The 20,373-nt window shown below is 42.1% G+C and overlaps 2 protein-coding genes across 2 annotated transcripts in view; both read right to left on the bottom strand.

The window, feature by feature from the left end:
• LOC119503419 (inactive phospholipase C-like protein 2) overlaps nucleotides 1–9,708 on the bottom strand; it is a 34,584-nt gene extending 24,876 nt beyond the window's left edge. Inside the window, exon 1 of the mRNA XM_037795217.1 lies at nucleotides 8,798–9,708. Coding sequence (XP_037651145.1) covers nucleotides 8,798–9,037 — 240 coding nt within the window. The 5' untranslated portion in view covers nucleotides 9,038–9,708. The remainder of the gene's footprint in view (nucleotides 1–8,797) is intronic.
• Nucleotides 9,709–12,905: 3,197 nt separating this feature from the next.
• The window catches only part of dnah3 (dynein axonemal heavy chain 3), a 30,843-nt gene continuing 23,375 nt past the window's right edge, over nucleotides 12,906–20,373 (bottom strand). The window contains exons 54-63 of the mRNA XM_037795445.1: nucleotides 18,519–20,146; nucleotides 17,026–17,251; nucleotides 16,701–16,945; nucleotides 16,411–16,527; nucleotides 15,803–15,960; nucleotides 15,356–15,523; nucleotides 15,081–15,223; nucleotides 14,783–14,987; nucleotides 14,374–14,511; nucleotides 12,906–14,268 (exon numbers count right to left, since the gene is read on the bottom strand). Of these exons, the coding sequence (XP_037651373.1) occupies nucleotides 13,915–14,268; nucleotides 14,374–14,511; nucleotides 14,783–14,987; nucleotides 15,081–15,223; nucleotides 15,356–15,523; nucleotides 15,803–15,960; nucleotides 16,411–16,527; nucleotides 16,701–16,945; nucleotides 17,026–17,251; nucleotides 18,519–20,146 (3,382 nt within the window). The 3' untranslated portion in view covers nucleotides 12,906–13,914. The remainder of the gene's footprint in view (nucleotides 14,269–14,373; nucleotides 14,512–14,782; nucleotides 14,988–15,080; nucleotides 15,224–15,355; nucleotides 15,524–15,802; nucleotides 15,961–16,410; nucleotides 16,528–16,700; nucleotides 16,946–17,025; nucleotides 17,252–18,518; nucleotides 20,147–20,373) is intronic.

The following is a 20,373-nucleotide window of genomic DNA, read 5'->3' as shown; positions in this document are numbered from 1 at the left end:
GATCATACTGATATTATGAAACTAGAAAAACCTAAGAAATCCATTGGTACCAACCAGGTCATACCAGCTTCAAGTCAAAAAAAAGTTTAAATAACACTCCAAACTTATGTTAAGTTTTGACGAGGAAAAACTGGCGTGGCCATTTTCAAAGGGCTCCCTTGACATCTGACCTCAAGACATGTGAGTGTAAATTCTATGGATACCCACGAGTCTCCCCTTTACAGAAATGCCCACTTTATGATAATCACATGCAGTTTGGGGCAAGTCATAGTCAAGTCAGCACACTGACACACTGACAGCTGTTGTTGCCTGTTGGGCTGCAGTTTGCCATGTTATGATTTGAGCATATTTTTATGCTAAATGCAGTACCTGTGAGGGTTTCTGGACAATATTTGTCATCGTTTTGTGTTGTTAATTGATTTCCAATAATAAATATATACATACATTTGCATAAAGCAAGTATATTTGTCCACTCCCATGTTGATAAGAGTATTTTATACAAATCTCCCTTTAAGGTACATTTTGAACAGACAAAAAATGTGCAATTAATTTGCGATTAATCACGATTAAATATTTGAATCCATTGACAGCCCTAATTTTATTAAACATTAATTAAATATTAATTTATTGTATTACTATTATTATTATTATTATTATTATTATTATTATTATTATTATTATAATTATTATAATCATTATTATTATTAATAATAATAATAATAATCAGAACCTTTGCTATAACTTCAGCCGTATTTCACAGACGTTAAGTAATTGTTTTTCATCTGCCAGCTTTTATCTGTCGGAAATACATAAAAGATTACTGTGAATAAATTTGGAAAATTACGCAGTGCTATGAGATTACTGTTGTCCCTGATAGGACATCTAGACTGATTGAACTGTACTAGGGACAGATGGACGGATGAAGGGCGAGAGAAATAGGGGCGACTGTGTGCCCAAGCAGATTAGATGCAGGACCCACAAGATGACAGAGAGACATCACAGGAAGTTGAAACTTGAAAGAGGACACAGATTAACACAAAATAAGATGAGCCAGAGGACGGATGGAGAGAAATAAATAAAGAAGTTCTTTGGCAGATTACTTTCTATCTTTATGCACACAGTCACAGAGCCTCTGCCCTCAGTGTTTGCCTGTAGGCACCAGCAAGGCCCTCATTAGCCAGCTTACATGCGTGCATGGTATGATGTATTGGAGTGTATGTGTTTATGGATGCAACAAGCTTAATTGCAGCATCTCCCAGTCAGCAGAATGGAGATGTAGCTCATTAGTGGGTGTCATCTTTGATCCACTAATTAAGACAGACAGAAAATCAGAGAAAGAGCGACGGTTGTTAGGTGAGACAATGTGAGGAATAGAGGAGTGAGAACTGTCAGGGAGGCAGAGCTGTCTTCCCTGTGGCCTTGTGTGTTTGACGGCAGATGATGGATGATTAAAGGCATGGTTTATTCCAGTGGGGGGGGGTTAGGAGGTGTTTTACTGGGAATCGTGAGATGATGTATGGAACATGCAAGAAAGTCCTTCAAAAAGAGAGTAAGGGACTCGACTATCAAGATTTAATATTTCATGTAGAGACATGGGGAGATTTGTTTTGGGGTTTATCTAGGGGTGGGCGATATATCAAATATACTCAATGTATTACGGCTTGTTCTATGTGGAGTGTAGTAAATGACTATATCGCGAATATAAAGTACAAACACGTCATGTTTTTAAGCAGCCGGTACAAAACTTGCTTTGGCATTTAGATACAATGAGCCGTCAGTGCCGCCGACAGCGGGAGAAAACCGGGTCAATTGTCCTGGATGTAGATGAGGATATTAACTTGATTTTTGCCATTTTGAGCACAAGCATTGACGCTGGCAGTTATGTGGTGCGATAGTCAGATGGTCGCATCCGGTTAGGACACAGTGTAACAATAAAGCTTATTCATATAGCACTAAAATCTGGATAAATTAAATTTTATATATATATAATATATATATTATTTATATATATAATATATATTTATATATAATATATATTGTATATATATTATATATACTGTATATTATATATATATATTATATATATTTTATATATATAATAAATATTTTATTTATATTTTTATTTATATTTTATTTATATATATTATATATATTTTATTTATATATATTAATAGTAATTAATTAATATCGCCCACCCTAGGTTTATTTGTGTTACATAACCATTACTTAAGATGAACACTCACATCAGGGTGCCAGCAGCCAGTAGGATGTGTGTGCATATATTTCTTATCATCACTTCATACACCACAGAATAATCACTCCTGATTGGCTGGCAGGTGTCCATCAGAGCTGTATAGGAGAACATAGTTCCAATCAACCACACCGCTCTGAATCACTACTCAAGGCCATTACACTGCAGGTAACCATAGCAACAACACTGATGCTTCATGCCATGTACCAGTTAACTCTTACTGATGAAACTGACACAAATGTGGCTTAATCAGGCCACATAGTCGCACACGTGTGTGACTGCAATAGAACACAGGACATCAGGGTAAAATAGGGCGGCACAGGAAGCACTATGTGGTCAAGTCGTGTGTGGGAAGACTGTTCAACAGAAAATGTGGTGAGCGTTCACAGTAACTCCACTGCTCAGTCTGATTATAAACCTCTGCCCTTGTGGCAAGTAGAGCTGCAGATGCTCTTTTGCGCCTCAAACCTTTGAAGTCCCATGTGCGCTCAAGCACACAGACACTATCAAACACACACACACTCCACACAAAATGAAACACGGCTAAAAGGTTGACTTGAAAAGGTCATCTTGTCAGAGATCTAACCACGATTTCAGCTGACGAACGTCACAGATGCATTTACTGAAGATAGGAGGACCACTAAAACCAAGAACGGGCGGTCGGAGCCTTGAGTCGGACATCAATGATCAAAGTACCGAGCGGAGTTTTCACAAGCCTCACTGATGGCTTGAGGTGAGGCAAACCGGCGCAAACTCACACACACACACACGCATGGCTGGATGTATATTATGAATGTTAAGTGCATATGTGGAGCGACTCAATCACCAGAGGAGCTCAGAGTTGCAGCATGTCCTGTGGCTCCATCACAATCAGCGAGAAGGTTCATCCACTCCCTGCGCTGTGCAGGGGTCATGCTCATGCAGGCTAACGTGGTTTAAAGCAGGCTAAAGATGTTGATTTGAACTGCAGGAGGTGCTCAGGGCTGCTCTGACTCAAACAACTACCGTCCCCAGCTGTGTGTGCTAACGCCGCTGGCTAAGGCTGCTCCCTCAGTCTGAAAAACACACACACAAATATATCCGAAATGCACATACACACACACACCCACATCACACATGAATACTAATGAAGGTAAATACACATACGTATACATTTACTATTTGAACAGAAGCACACACACATACACTTGTGTAAACGCACTCACAATATGCTGTCCAGTAAAAAACAGAACAAAATTTGATGAAAGTTAAAGGAAATTCAACCATTTTGGGAAATACACTTTTTTTTTGCTTAGCGTTAGATGAGAAGATCAATACCACTCTCACATCTGTCAGTTAGATATGATGCTAGAGCCAACAGAGGGTTAGCTTAGAAGGGTTCTAAAGATTATCTTTCCAGATATTCCGACTCCACTACTTCCACCGCCCACGCCCGGACCACGCCCATCTTTGAACTCGTTGCCCTCATTTTGATCTCAACGACACACCTGTAAAGTTTCATGACTGGCATCTTACACTGTCCATAGACAGAAATTAAACACCTGGCAAAGTACTCAGAACCTCCTCTGTGGTAGTTCCTGCTAAGAGTAGGTGTCTCAAGGACCACATTTTGACACGATGACTCATACATAGACTCACAAGGTGAAAACAATACAAGCGTCACTGTCGCAGCTGGGAATGACACATGAAGCACAATTATTGAAACTGACGGTCTGACAAGTCTCCAAAATCTAAACACATTTTCTGTTCAGTTTGCACCCAATTTGCAAGTCGACATTGCACTTTTTTCAACAACCTGCACACGGTTCTCTACATAAGACACAGGTATCTGAGATAAAGTCACATGTTCGTGATTTCAAACCACTTCCATTTAAAATGCCACACCCATGCACCAATGGGCCAACACACGAACCTCCGGGCCAGACAACTAATTGCTTAATTGTTGACTCGACAATCAGGATTCAAGCACTATAAATAGCCCACAGGTGAATTACCTGTTTACAACAACAATGGAAGCCAACATACTGTAGCAGCGACAGGTCTGTTTTAAAAAACATGTTTCAGCAATTGAAAAAACCTGTAATTCATGCTTTCCTTTTGTCACCACAGATGTTTTTGCTGTGTTTATGTACTATGTTCTATTTTATTTTCAATCAGTGCAAAATGCAACCTTTGGAAATGCATAGATGTATTGACTGATTTTTACAATGTAGAGAGAAATAAATATTTTCATCAGTGTGCAGTACTGGTCTTAATGGAGCAGTGTGTAGGATCTGGCGGTATCTAGCGGTTTAGCAGATTGCAACCAACTGAAGCCTCTCCCGTGTGCCAAGCGTGTAGTACTATGCTGTACTATGGTGTCTGACGCGAAAACGCGAATGGCCCTCTCTAGAGCTGGTTGTTGTAAGGGTAGAGTGCTTAGAGTGTGTGTGTGTGCGTGTTTGTGGGAAGTGAGTGGTGAAGCAAGTGAGAGAGAGTGGCAGCGACGGCAGCAAGTAACATTATCGACTCCAGCCAAGCAGGAAAAGTTAACAGGGTTTGGTTTGTCCGTTCCGGGCTACTGTAGAAACATGGCGGTGCAACATGGCGGACTGTGTGGAGAGGACCCGCTCTCTATGTAGATATAAACGACTCATTCTAAGGTAACAAAAACACAATGATTCTTAGTTTCAGGTGATTTTACACTAAAGAAAACATAGTTATTAATATTATATTCCATTTCTGCCACTTCAGCGGCAGAGCGGCATCAGAGCAGCGCCGTTTGTAAACCTGCGGCTCCGCAGCAAAAGCCGGACGGGAGATGTCAGACACACAGCCACCCGACATTAAAGATCAGAGTAAGCGCGCTACACATATTGACCGTCATCTTTTCTTGTAAAATGTCTGGTGTGACCGGTAACACCGGTGTTGTTACGCGTAAAATTTCCTCACCGTCACATCCCTAAATAGATCCCCCTAAATGTTACACACCGGTCCTTTAAGTGTTTCATTTTGCAAAAGATCTGAGGTGTTCTGCTACTTCTATGTGTGGTTGTGTAGTGTTTTTACAAAATTAGCGTAAAATAAAATGTAAAATGCATTGATTTTCATGGTGAATGAAAAGCAGAGATTTCAGACATATGTGTTTTCTGTAGTACACTTATGTGCCCACGGACACTCTCTCTTTCACACACACACACACACACAGCCATGTATCCCTGAGTCTCATAGTGTATGTTGGCATGAGTAATGAAAGAGCTGGAGAGCAGATATTTGTTGTGCCTAGCTGTGTTTTACTAGAAGGCAGGTCTGTGCAAGTGTGTGTGTGTGTTTGAATGTGAGTGTGCGCCTGAAACTAAGAGAGCGAGACAAAGAGAGCGTCTGATTATCTACAACCGAGGTGAACTTGGAACAGACACAAACTGAGTGGGCACATGATTCTGCATCGCCTTCACGCACACGAGAGCGAGACGGAATAAAAGAGAGGACAGCAGACAGCATGAAGAACATACTAATGAAATACAATTAAGGGTACTCTCATTACCTCAGCCGAAGCGAACGGGAACACACGCACACACACACACACACACACACTGGACATAAGCGGTCTGGAATGTCAAGTTTCCTGTTTATCTGTCCACATACCCCCCACCCTCGACTCCTATTGTGTGTAATCCTGAGTTTAGCCATAGGGGTAGTTTGGGAAACAACACACTGTTGTGTTGACAGTTGGATTCATAACTCCTGAGCTGCATCTATCTAAAGCCTCAGGTGTTTCAAAACAGAAGCACGTTTATGGAGAAAGCACAAGCGTATGTGCACTGCTGTGCTGGACGGTTTGTTGATCGCAGCACGTTCTCAGCATTAAATGTGCCCACTGAACACGAAACCTGACAAATACACCGTCAGACCACAAATGCACGCTTCAATACACGGGATGCGGGGTTTTTCCCCACGCTGACCTGCGTTACTACTCTTTGAAGTGCAGGTGAGATCCAGGACTTATTTAACGCCATATCTCACCCAGCAGGAGATCTTCACTGAGGCAAACAGAGTGTTTTTAAATCCTCCGTGTCAGGCTGGCTGCAATACAGACAAGAGCAGGCCTGCTGTGTGTGGGCAGCCAAGGAGGTGAGAAACATTTGTTGTGTGTGTGTGTGTGTGTGTGAGGGAGAAAATTACGTGTCATAAACCAACCGCTCATGACTTAATAGCAATATTGCAACATGAACCTTTGCAAGGAAATTGGCCAACTGGCCCGACTTCCTGTCTTGCAGAGTGAGGGAGCCAATCAGATGCAGATGAAGCATGTTGGAATAATCATGTCTTTACAGGCAGCAGCTCTGGAGACAAGCAGCAACTAGAGATCAATACAAGACCTCAATACAAGATCCTACGCGCTGTATGTGCTGTTCCGTGGTCTGCTTCCGGATTTCACATGGCAGCCAACATAGCGGCTCGTTTGGAGACTTTGTCTTCTATTATGAAAATAGTTCAACAAAATGTGTTTCTGAAAGCATTTGAGGCGAGAAATAAAGCATGCAATTGCTGATTCGGTCTTTGTTTTAGACCGACAGCGGTTAGTTTATGTGTTTTTCAGGAGTTTCCAGAGGCGGCGAGTCACTATTCGCAATGGTTTATGGGATGGGGAATTCCTTAACTCTTAAAATAATTATGTTTTTTTTAATTCACCAATGTTTTTTTGCTCCGAATCAAATGTTTTATGGTCACGATTCATCTCGTAGAGGTTGGATTAGTTCCATGCTTAAAACTCTTCATATAAAGATTTTTTGAAACATCAATGAATGGGAAATTCACTTTTGGAACCAGAGCCGTTGAAAACGTGGGCGGTCAATGTTGAGCTCTATATGACACATACGACTGAAGAGCTCTGAGTGTTTTTTATACTGTTTGGAGTCCTGTGAGGTCAGTAGTGGAAGTCTGGGGTCTAAATGTTTGGCAGGCAGCATTTATATTCACTGGGACTGTCCACGACCAAAGAATCGACAGATCTGTAAAACTGAGTTTCTCCACCAAGAATCACACAAAAGCACCACTTTAATTCTTGTGAGATGTGCTCATAAGTTTCTTGAAAAACGCTCTGGTGACATGACAGTCACATGATACCGCCAGTGACCCAAGTGTCCCACATATAATCACAGGTAATATTACATGTATATTACGAAAAACACATACAGTATATACATAATATATACAACAATATATGCAAAAATGCGTATACAAACATGTATCAATCAGTAATATAGGTAAGTACCTCACAGCTCATATAAGAGTAACACCAAGCCCCATGGCTGTGATACTTTCTACACATATGAGCCCATGGATAGAAAACCTTCTACGTTTTTCATTGCTGTCTTCTACTAGTCCAGCACCGGCAATACTACGGTTTTGGATGTGCATGACCACCTTACATTGTTTCTCATAAGTTTCCTGGAAGTCATTCAGCATAAAAAAAAGAATAAAAAACGACTAAGACGAAGACCAAAACGACCGATTTGTCAACTAATTGACTACATGTAAGAGGCGGCCGCCCTAATATTCACTTTCATCCTATGATGTTGCATCTTCAAGCTCAAAATACCTCTACTCATCCATCAAAATTTCTTCAACAGCACTGAAACTTGAGAGGAGATGAGGTGACTGATTATTCTGCTGTTTGACACAGGCAGAGAGGCCGCTGACAGGAAGCAGAGTCACAGTGTGTTCAGTTAATACCATCCCCTTTTTAGGTTTGTTTCAGGTTGCAGGTAGATTATATCATTATTATCATGTTGGGGGTGAGCTCTGTGTGTGTGTGTGAGTGTGTGTGTGTGTGTGTGTTAAGTTACCTCTATGCACAACTATTATAGGGACTTTATTGTATTTATTTCCAGTATCACAAGAATTTCTGCCTATAGAGACGGAAAAAATGCTTTCAGAATCAAACATACATCCAGCTATACGAATGATCATATAAACGTTAAAAAATGTTCATAGTGTGTGAGAAAGGAATCATTTATAAAGTGCACATTAAAGCACAAATGTCATATTAAATCACTCTATTTCCTGATTCACAACATCTCTTACTAAAAGGCAGGAAAAGGATATTCAATATAGGCTCTATATACCTACACAAATATACTATGAACTGTGCTTATCTTTGACCTTTGACTCCATGGCATCAGCATTACATTCATGCTAGGCGCTTGTAGTGTTAGGGTGTAATTCAACCATATCCTACTTCATCATATCTTTATATCTTCTATGGAAATCATTGCTCAGGTTTGAGGTCTACTTGCAACAGTTTGCATTGCACAACTAGTATAGGGACTTTATTGAATTTGTTACACCCCATGGCACCAGCATTTACATTCATGCAGGGTCTTGTAGTGTTATTGTGTAATTCAACCACATCCTACTTTATCATATCTTTATATTTTCTATGGAAATCATTGCTCAGGTTTGAGGTTTATACTTGCAACAGTTTTTGCATGCACATTTTTATTCTAAAGTGTTTCCTCTTTATATTTCAAAGCTGTTTTTTCTGATGGAAATATGGTGGCCTACCTTGATCAGACTGCTGCGTCGAGGGATTGGTTTGGAGGCTGAATCTGAATCCCACGTCGGTGACTCGCAGCTGGGCTCGTTTTGGACCCTCTTCACGGTGTCTGACACGCTGCAGTTCCCGTTTGACACCGGCTCTCCTCGGTGCGTCTCCAGGCTCATTCCGGCGGCTCCTCCTGACGCAGCTTTCCAGCCAGCAACCGGTGCGCTACCGACGGTCTTCTTCTCTCCAAATTCAGCCATGGATGGATGGATGGATGGTGAGACTTTTTTTTGGGGGGGGGGTTTGGGTTTTTCTCAGCAGATCTCTTGAGGCTGCCACAGCGCTGCACAACGCGGATACAGGCGTGCCATCGTGTGAAAGTGAACGATAGGCGACCAGAGGAAACTTCTCTCTCTCTCTCTCTCTTCCTCCTGCACACACACACACACACACACACACACACACACACACTCACAGGAGGAGAGACAGCTGAGCGACAGCAGTGACCGACACCTTCTAGACGTCCAACACTCAACACATCTCCTCCTCCTCGCTGGCTGGATGTGCGCTTGCGTTCAGGAAATGCACATGTCTGCTCCTCCTCCGCCGCCGGCTAAATCTAAATCCTCTTCTTCACACTGACTGTGTGTTACAGGAACAACTACACTATGAGCCTTCATTTAGATCAGCAGCTCCTGCATGTTGTCCGTCCTCTCTCTCTGTCTGTCTTCAGCAGCTACTGTCTTTATGAGTCCAGCAGCAGCAGCAGCAGCAGCAGCAGGCTAATAAAGCCTTCATCTGTCACCAGTCTGTCAGATGGGTGGGCGCTTTGTGCTTCTCTGTTCCTCCCAGCAACCCAAGTGTGTGTTTTTGGTGCCACTTTCGATTACAGTAATGGTTAATAAATCAGTCAGGCTGCTTGTGCTTTAGTAGATGACCATTTACACAACAACTTTTTTAACATTTAAAGGTCCCATATTATAAAAAAGTGAGATTTTCATGTTTTTTGTATTATAAAGCAGGCTTAAAGGGACTGTTTGTAAGATTCAGAAAGCTTGTTAACAGCGACACATGTGGCCGTTAAGTCAACGAAAGTCAGAGTCGGGCTCGAGCTTGTGCTCGCTCTACATAGACATGACCGAGCATCGCTAAAAAAAGTGAGGCGACACACGTCAGCTAAAAACCACAATATCACTCTATATTTCACCTGCTTGGCAGTAATGTTAGCTGACCAGACGAAGGTCTCTCCATGAATCAATGCTGATCCTAGTGTTGGCTTTTCCTGCTTCAGCCTCCCGACCGCGGCTGGAGGGAGACACCGGCACCCGGTCGGAGACGATAACATTGTCTGAACAGCGTAGCCACACGCGAGTGCGCATATGCGAGCGCGCATGGGAAACCGATCCGGGTGATTTATACATGTAAGAAGTTACAAACAGTCCATTTAAGTCTAGTATATAAATACTGTGAAAGAATCAAAATGCTCAATCCACAGGGAAATACACACAGCTCGTATTCAGAAACTGCACTTGAAACAAGCCGTCAGAATTTCTGTCCATTCGTGATGTCACGAATATACAATATTTAGACCCTTGACATAATTTTAAACGTAAACATTCTAAACGTGTCTCAGTTTATTTCCTGGTTGCAGTGTATGTGAATGTCATCAGCTGACAGGAAGTACACATGGACCCAAGCTGTTGCCTAGCAACGCAATTCTGTTGCAATTCCGTTGAAATGCGCTAAAGCGGAGCGTTTCAGACAGAGGGTAAATACAGGTATATTCAGGCAGACAGTATGAGGAAAATAAAGTTTTTTTTGAACATTAAAGCATGTAAACATGTTCTAGCAGAGACACAAAATACAAGTATGAACCTGAAAATTAAAACCCTTTAATAATGACTTATTAACATTCATAACTGTATACTTATAAATCAATCCGGGTCGGTGTCCCATGCGCGCTCGGGTGTGGCTACGCTGTTCAGACTCAGACTCCAACACAAACTACACGGAAGCACCAAAGTTATATCTAGTGAAGCCCGTCTTGCAAAACAGTGTTGGCCGCGGTCGGAGGACGCAGGGGAGACCGTAGCTTTCGTCTCCAGGGCCGGAGTCTCTGCTGTACTCTGCTGCGCTGCCTGCTTGCCTTCACTCACACAGCGCGCTTGTTCTCGCTCGCTCAGCTCACCCTCCGGCCGCAGTCGGGAGGCTGAAGCAGGAAAAGCCAACACTAGGATCAGCAGTGATTCATGGAGAGACCTTCGTCCGGTCAGCTAACATTACTGCCAAGCAGGTGCAATATAGAGTGATATTGTGGTTTTAGCTGACGTGTGTCGCCTCACTGTTTTGACGGATGCTCGCTCACATTCAGGTAGCGTGTGCACACGGGCGAGGGCGAGCAACAGGACGCTGACTTTCGTTGACTTAACGGCCACAGGTGTCGCTGTTACAACCAATGTCGGATTCTTACAAACAGTCCCTTTAAAACCCTTTAATCCTTTACAGTAGAAATCATGATTGTGTCATCCTTCTGTGTGTTTTGAGAGAGTTAGCTTTTCTCGAGGTATTTTTGCAGTTTAGACTTGCACTCAAATTAATATTCTTTTCTGGTGTGCAACTTCTGAGACAGTCCCTTGCATACCTAAACGCACAGTAGAATGCACCATCAACTGCCTCTCTAAAATTCAATTGAAATCAAGGTCATGGATTCTCCTCAAGGATTCAGATGGACATTTTTCTGACGCATTGCTCAGGGAAAGATGCCAAGATGCCTTCCTCAAGGGTAAATGCCAAATGAAATGAATGAATTCACCTTTTTTTTTTGCCCCGAAATCCAATTACTAGAACTTAATAAATTACTCAGTAAGAAATAGAGAGCAGTGCATCCAGGTCCTATAGGTAGACTGGTGTCCACATTCACTGTAACTTTGCCAGACCAATATTACGCTCTAAATAGCTGAAATGATTTTGCATGTTGACACACAGTTATTCCAATACTTACACAAATCAAGGTCAGTGCAATGCTCACTGACGCAAAACCAATGTGTTTTGTGATTTATGGGGATAAATGTTCCATCTATTTCCAGTGTAATTCCACCATTATAAAATACTGTCTCTTATTAATCATTTAGGGGAACCTTATCTGAAAAGACAGGAGGTTCTTCCATTTCATTATCAGCTCAGTATTAACATAATTTAGGGACTCTAATAAAAGCTGTGCATCAAGGTGTCCTTGCTCAGAGAAGTAGAATTTTTGGAATGTAATACTGAGTAAACAAAGGTGCGTCACTCTCATAAAGTGTTGGAAGACATGTCTTGTGTTTTGCTCCTCCTGGCAGTTCAGTTTGCTCATTTTCATTGAAGAGAAACGATCATCTAACGCTTTCCAGGGGGCTCCCTCTGGAGGACATTTAGCTTAAGCAGGCCCAAAGGGACTAGATAGAGGATGACACACTGTTTTGAGAACAGGATTAAACTGGAGCTGGAGTCAGATTCAACTCCAAGGTCGGGACTTCAGAGGGTCCCTTAGTTATAGGTGCTGGAGATGTACAAGTATGGCTTCCACTACCGCTGAACACACCATTGAAGTTAGTATAGCATCTGTCACAGGAGCCACAGCTGCATTTTATAAAATATATCTTGCAGTATTTCATGCCCTATAATCTAGGGTGGCTATTGATGCGGTGGCTGAATTCAGCTGTCAGATGATTTATGTTGAGTGCTGACTACAAAGTGCATCAAGCAATGCTGACATTAATTAATACAGCGTCACCCAGGCAGCATTACTCACCAACCATTTGATCTAAAGTTATAGGGTTGAGTATGTGAAACTATACCACTGGGGGTGTTAATATAAACACATTCCTTTCACAAAAGTTTGGTTGAATTAGGTCCATTATTAAAAAAGGCTCAGTGGTGATTTGTGGCAGGCCGTGCAGAGAACAGCATTAATCCTGTACGGAATTTCATAATTAAGTCATGAATCTGCTTGTCAGACAGAAAATCGTTGTCACACTCCCGGTCAGACCTCGAGTGATGGCGAGGCACGCTCATCACAATCATTTTTGCTCTTGCTTTGCACACAACCTCTCAGTGCTTAATCTGGACAAAAAAAAACCTTCAGTGTGATAGATGACACATGTTTAAACATCAGTGTGATGATATTTTGGTAAACCCTATGTCCCAACAATGATATTTTAGTGGTATTGTGTATACAAATTATGACCACATTTCCCATAGAACCATACTTGCACTGCTTGGCTGCATTAATATACATGAATGCATGTATTAATGGTACAAGACAGTATCTCAGTGAGGATGTAGTGAGCACAAACATTCTCATAGTGGGTACCAGTTCAGACCCCTGTGGAATACTGGTTTGCCTTTGCTGCCATCTAGTGTTTGCCATCAGAATACACTGCCGAGTTGAGAAATCAATATTAATATTGACATCATCCACTTGTTTTTATCAAGTTTTATGTTAAATCTTTGTAATAACGCAACACCCATTCTGACATAAAAGAACCATATAGAAAATAGAAATGCAGAGTAAAGTGCATCATAGTGCAAATACATATCAGCACCAGCTCTTTTCTTTATGCGATCCCAGCGGTTACTACTAGTCTAGTTTGGCTAGAATCAGTACGAAACACGTTGTAAATCTTGAGTTTTTGAACGCAAATACATACATACGTATATACACATTCTCCACATCCGCACAATGAATCTCCAGTTTTCAATGTAGCTCACAGCTAGTATATATTATGAACTTGGAGGTTTGTTTTAAAACTTGAGGAGTCAATTGTCCTGAATTGTCAGAATAAATGAGACACCAGTGTTGGCCATTTCTATGCATCAAATCTAACATATAATCTGGAGTCTACTGACGATAAATACAAAAACAAATCCCAATAAATCACGCTGGCTTTGTCCCCTTCAAGACAAAACATTACTATAAAGTTTCATTGTCGTCCACTATGAAAAAAATAAATTTGATTGTGGTCATGGTTGCCAATATGTGCTTACAACCATCTCTACATGTTCAAGTTTACATCTGTGCTACTTTGGCATACAAACATAAACTTTCTTTGGCGTATAAAGTGTTTTAATAGTTAAAAAATATTGAATCATGTGATACTTAGTCATCCAGCTGGCAGAGGCATGCCACCCCGCGGTTAATCCAGTGTTTCTGTGGCTTGTCAGAGGGCAGCTCGATGGACATGACGTAGTTGGTGGAGTGGCCAGTGGTGGACAGGGTCCCTCTGCGGGCGCTGGTTTTGTAAACAGGACAAACGTAGAGGTTTTCATGTTGAAACTTGGCCATTTCTCCCGGTTTGAGCTTGATGATGGGCAGAGAGTCAAAGAGGATCTTGGGGAGGGACTCTCCAATGACCATGTTCTCTCTGTCCCAGCGCGCCCCCTCCATGAAAAGACCCTTAACGTAGGCCCCGTCCTTTGGTTTCTCATCCATATGGCTCTCCTCTTTGGTTACCTGGAACACAACTCCGAGCATGAATATCCAGCCTATATATCCCCAATTATTATGATTGAATATGACTGAAAACAATCAGAAAGGTTAGCAAAAATGATTACATGCCTCAAATTCAAAGCCAATGTAGTCTATGGGGATGGTGTACTTCCTGGCAAAATTCTGAGCCACTCCAGTGAGAAATGACTGGGTGAAGTAGAAGCCAGAGAGCCAGAAGACTGTAGATGGGCCGTTATCTATCCAATCCTGTCGAGACAGACATCCACGCATATGCATAGGTATTAGTATATATAAAATACAATGTAATCCATTCTCTATACAACCAGTGTTGCTTTATTACAATCCAAATAGATTAGAAATGATATTCATTCTGCATATTCAAACAATTTCCCTGACTGTCCATATATGCTATTTGACTTGAACTACTTAGTATGCGCTCCACTCATCTTGCAAGTCATACTCTAATATGTTGCCTTTGCTCGAGGACTGTGTGACCCATAACAATCATAATTCTTACTTGTAGGAACTGCAGCCTGGCTAAGAGATCAGACACGTAGCTCCCCATTGGCTTGAGAGAGGGGTATGACTTGGCTGCCCACATAGCGGGCACCTTGCCCACCAGCATGCTGTTGAAAACGTCCTCAAGTTCGGCAGACATAACAATCTGGCCCTTCAAAGCTTTGCAGATGTTTACCAAGCTGACGCGCACCACATGAGTGAGTCTGTTAAGAGGGGCGACAAATGTGATCAAGTATTGTGTGTCCTGCACAAACTGATCAAAATGAATATTTATAATTTATTATATTTGTTATTACCTGTTAAAGCGGATGATTTCCTGCCTCAAAACAGTATTCATGGACTCAGCATACATGACAGGGTATTTATTCAACACCTTTTCCATGTCAAAGTCTGCCGGCAGCTTAGACAGGATGTCCTCTGCAAGCTCATCTACTACTTCCTACAACACAGACAGACGACAGCACAAAGCCTGAATATAAAAAAACAAGTTTGCATGTAATGTTTCTTCAGGGAAATAAGCGTAAGCCAAGAGTGTAAAATGAAAGTGCTTCAGCAAACAGGCAGCGCAAACCTGAGGAGACTTGGCCCCGCCGCCCGTCTGCCTGGGCAGAGTCAACAGAACTCCATCCAGGAGCTGATTGGTCTCTTGGTTATCCTTCGTGATGTCAGCGTTGCTATGAAGTCCGAAAACGCAAGGATCGGCACAAATTGGAAGACTGCGAATGTAGTTAACATACGCCTGGAATAAAGAACAATAATTTAAAAAAAATGATTTCTTTATCAGACAGGATGATTAAATTAAAGTAATTGATTTCATTCCAGAAACCCATTAATCCTCCTCTGGGTAATCAGTGAAATGTGCTGCTGTTGTGTTTATTAGAAATGCAAGCCTGTATTTACTTTGCCCATAGTGACATACGAAGACAGCTGCTTTATGTCAGGTCATGACTGATAATGATGGATACTGCAGTCTTACACTGTAGCATTAATTAGGAATTGACCAGAGCTCTGACAGTACCTGATATGGGCCATGAGCTGGGACATAATACAGATCTCCCTCGCACAGGTGGTAGCACTCCTGCTCCATCAGGTCCCAACTGTAGAAGATGGACAGAAGCGACATCAGCAGACGCCTGTCCTTGTCATCTGTCACCCTGCCACCGTAGTTGCACTCACCTGAGAAGAGAAGAAAAAGAGATCATTAAAGCAAAAACAGAGATTGGAAATCCAAGCAATTTTGGCCATACCAGTTTTTCCTCGCCAAAATTAGCATTAGTTTGGAGCGTTATTTACCTCCTTTGCTACAAGCTAGTATGACATGGTGGGTGCCAATGGATTCCTTACGTTTTATAGTTTTATATGATGCCAGTGTCTTCACACTAGCTTTAAAACTGAGCATGCTACAACCTCCAAAAGATCGAATAACAGCCGGGCCCGATGGCGGATTTTTAAGAGGTTAATTAAAAATGGATGCAGTATTTTGGAGAATTGATATAATATCACAGCACATAATATCGTAATACTCGTGTATCGATATTTTCTTACACCCTTATGCTACTGTATACGCATTTTTATATATGCAATACAATTAATGTCCTGCTGCGTTGACAACTATTGAATTTTCACCTGTAAGGTATGTGAGAGCCTCCATTGGAACCTCATCATACTCATCCAGGAACATCTGGATCTGCCTCATACTGATCCTCAGGTCAGACTCATTAAACTCGTAGGGAATATTCCAACCTGAAATGGACAAACAACAGCAACAGGATTGTTTTACATATAATCAGAATAATGCAACAATAAAATAATGATTACAAAAACGTTTCAAATATCAAAATGAAAACCTTTCATTAAAATGATCCAGGGTAACAAAAAGGCATTTCAAACAGTAGATGGCGGTTTATATTTCTCACCCAGAGGCCCAAAGTTTCTCCTCTCCTGTACTAGAGCGTGGAAGAAGGTGAGGCCAAACAGGAACTTCTGCCAGATGACCTGTTTCTGGGAGCTGCCAAAGAAGGCGGGGTCAGAGATGGGGTCACTCAGGTAGGAGCGCAACAGGTTGGCTTTTATTCCTTTGGGAGGCTCATTGGTCATCTTCAGCCCATTCTGCAGGATACTGACTGGGAACTTGTCTGATGGATAACTGGTTAACCACAACCTGGGGAGAAGAATAGATACTTGCTTTTAGCGTCTTCTTCATGCAAGAACAGTTAAACTCACTGTGTGAGAGTCTGTTACCTGAAGTTGGGGTGTGTGTTCTCTGGGGTGATGGTTTCCTCACAGATCCTTTCCAGAGCAGGCATCCAGCTGGTGGCCAGGTGGCAGTTCTGCAGGACCACCCAGGTGCCCTCTTCGATGGCTTTGTCTATCATCTGAGCTGCGATGGGTCCTTGTCCCTGTCCGAGAGAAATGGTTTGGGTCTTACTGCCCCCCATTTCTAGGTCTTCAGCAAACTTCAGCAGACCTGAAGAAACAATTCATCACTCTATTAAAGACTTTTGGCATTCAAACATAAAACCACAAGTCACTTCTGAACCAAATTTCCTCCTGTATCTAACCCTAAGAGAGACCCACTTAGATCCGTTTTTGTGTTTTTTAAGGGGGGTGCAGGGGGCCTTTAGTGTTAGATAGCAGGTCAACAGTATATGTCACTTAGAAGTGGTGTACATCATCTGAAAGTTGAGAACCTGAAGATTAATTTGAATTTCAGCTCAGCACTGTGTGTCAAATTGTTCTAGTCATAAATCAGACATAAACATGAATTAATTAATTAATATAAATTGTAAAAATGCGTAAGGGCTTAGAACATTATGATGTAAGTATATGATGGCCATTCCCATGCTCACTTATGTTTCATAAGTTGCAGCAATTTTTGTTGTATTGTTGTATTTATTACACAGATTTGGTGCTACATTTAACCATTTTTTACTGATTGAAAATTTCTAAAAAATATATAAGAAATCCCTCCAAAATACCACATTAAGACACCAAGACCTTGAGGAACACCATAGAAAAAGCCATGCTGTGATTTGGTATCAAAAAATTTTTACATTTGGAGATTTCTGCAAGAATTGCATTTTTCGGCGACTAGATGGCGAGCACTTCCGTTCTGGAAACTGCTCAGAAACCTCCTTATTGTCAATCTACCAAGGCAAGCCATCCATCCTCTGAATGCTCTAGGTCTCTAGTTTGTGGCTGTAAAGTTTCATGAGGTTGTGATTATCCTAGAGGTCACCACAGGTCATTTTATACAGTGAGGTCAAATTTTAAAAAATGGTCTCACTACAATGAAATGCCTACTATGGGGACTAACATCATCACACATGAATACATGTTGGGTTCATTGGATCCACACGAGTCTCAGCTTTACAGTGATACCCAATTTATGTAATTCAAAGACTGTTTAGGGATCCCAGTGTGCAGAAATATTCAAAAACACCGTTTTTAGATTAGGCGAAAAATAACACATTTATACTGCATTCAAAAAACTGCATGGTCATGCTAGTTTTTCCTTGCCAAAATTTAGCCTCACTTTATTTAGCATCCTTCCCGACAAGCTAACATGACATGGTTGGTACCAATTCCTTAGGTTTTTTAGTTACCAGTACCTTCACTATAGCTCTAAAGAAAAGACAGTGAAGTCGGTCTCAGAGGATTACAGTTTGACTAGAAGGTTTGGGGTGTTATTGTGTGTTAAAATGTAGAAAGGTCACAAGACTTTGATTAATCACCTGCAGTTGGATCAGATCCTGGCGATAACACAAAGATGAGAGGAGAGCAGCAGTTGGAGTCTTTGTAACTCCCTACCAGGTCAAAGGTGGGCGGTTCAATGTAAGCCGGTCCCATGTTGTCCACTATGAAATCCTGCACTGCTGGAACCAATTTATCTGGCCTGAAGCACCTGATTACTACCATTCTGTCCATCCCCACCAGCTTACTCCACCGGTGAGGTAACTGGTCCTTATGGGGCTTTCCTGAATCGTAGAGCTCCTTCCATTTTGAGACGTTGTCTTGGACATGTTCAAAGAAATCCTCAAGGTTCGGAAGCTTGGACGCCCTGACGATTTCAGACCAAGATTTGTCAGACAGCCACTCTGGAGCAGGGTTAGGGTAAGGGTTATCCAAAGCAATGCCACCTGTTAGAAGGAAGCGCCAGGCTTGGTCGTCAACCTGTCCTTTACCCTGCATGATGCCTACAGTGAGCAGCAGAGAGAAAAGCAGCTTATCCTTCTCAAAAAGCGAGCGGCACACATTATTGTAGATGCTGAGGGTAAAGTGCTCGACAATGTTGCTGATCCTCTCCGCCACATCATCGCTCTTCTGGCTCTGGGCGATGGAATACAGGTAGAGATTGATGAACCAGGTCAGGGAGTACTGGTACATCGGCTCGATGTTGGCCAACTCTGAGATGCAGAAAAACAAAATAGAGGAGTGTTCAGCTACAGGACGGTAACCCATGCGAGTGTCATCGATCTCTTTCTCGGTGACACTGGCAATTTTTTGCTTCTCTGAGATCTCCTCAGAGAGGATTTTGGAGGATGACAAGATCTCAATGGCGGTCTCATCCTCCAGGATGTTGCCCTCAGAGGAGGAGAGCACTTGTAAGATCTTATCCTCAATTTCCTTCAGCTGCCTGTTGTTGGCGGCGCTCTCCAGAATGAGCTGGTTCTTCTTCTCCTCCAGCTCCGGTTTCTCTTTGGCTGCTACAAGCCCTAAAAGCTGGTCCTGCAGGCCTTGTGGTGTGATCATAAAGTTCAGCAGACAGACTTTGACAGCCACCTCTGGGAGGTAGTGAGGGTTCCTCAGTCCAGTGGTCATATAGAACAAAAAGTCTTTAGAATATTCCACTATATTCTCCCCTATCTTCATGTACTCCACACCCTGCTGTTTGAAGGTCTGCTTCAGCAACACAGGTTCAAGTACCGGATCAAGTTCCTCTCCGACATTCTCCAAAAGAACCGGGGTTCCAAACTGGATGCAGTTCTCTAAGGTTCTCAGGTAGTTTCCATCAGACAGTTTGATTACAGCGAGTTTATTCGCCTTCTCCATGTTCTTGATCCACTTGTTGGCTTGACCTTGAGGGTCAATCATTAGAGGCCACCGACGGGAGTTAAACACAATGATACCATTGTCTGTGGAGAAGGAGTCCACTGGCAGTCCAGCAATCTGCCACGCCCTGATGGAAACCTGGTTACTCAGAGTGTTGCTGAGGGTTAAGTCCTCAGAGCAGGGGATTTTCTTCTCCTGGCACAGGATATGCCACTGCTCCTGGCACTCTATACGGTAGTCTACTGTAAAAGCCCCGAGGTAAGATACAGTTCCCGAGGAGAGGAGTATGTCACCTGTCAGGTTGGAGTATCTGCAGAAAGAAAATATATCTGATTAATATCAAACTTCAGGAGCATCACACTTCATGACTAATTGTGAGGATTTATATACAGTATTAATATACATATATTTATGACATCAATATTTCTTAAATAGTTTCTATTTATAAGATGCTTTCTGGTGGGAATATTCATGAGCAGTTCAATACCTATTTTAAAGCAAATTCTCAGGTCCATTCTTACTCAACTCGTCAGTCTA

The sequence above is a fragment of the Sebastes umbrosus genome, chromosome 15 (genome assembly GCF_015220745.1).
Source record: "Sebastes umbrosus isolate fSebUmb1 chromosome 15, fSebUmb1.pri, whole genome shotgun sequence".
Classification (NCBI taxonomy): domain Eukaryota; kingdom Metazoa; phylum Chordata; class Actinopteri; order Perciformes; family Sebastidae; genus Sebastes; species Sebastes umbrosus.
The sequence above is the reverse complement of the archived record's forward strand: the minus strand, read 5'-3'. Positions and strand labels throughout refer to the sequence as shown.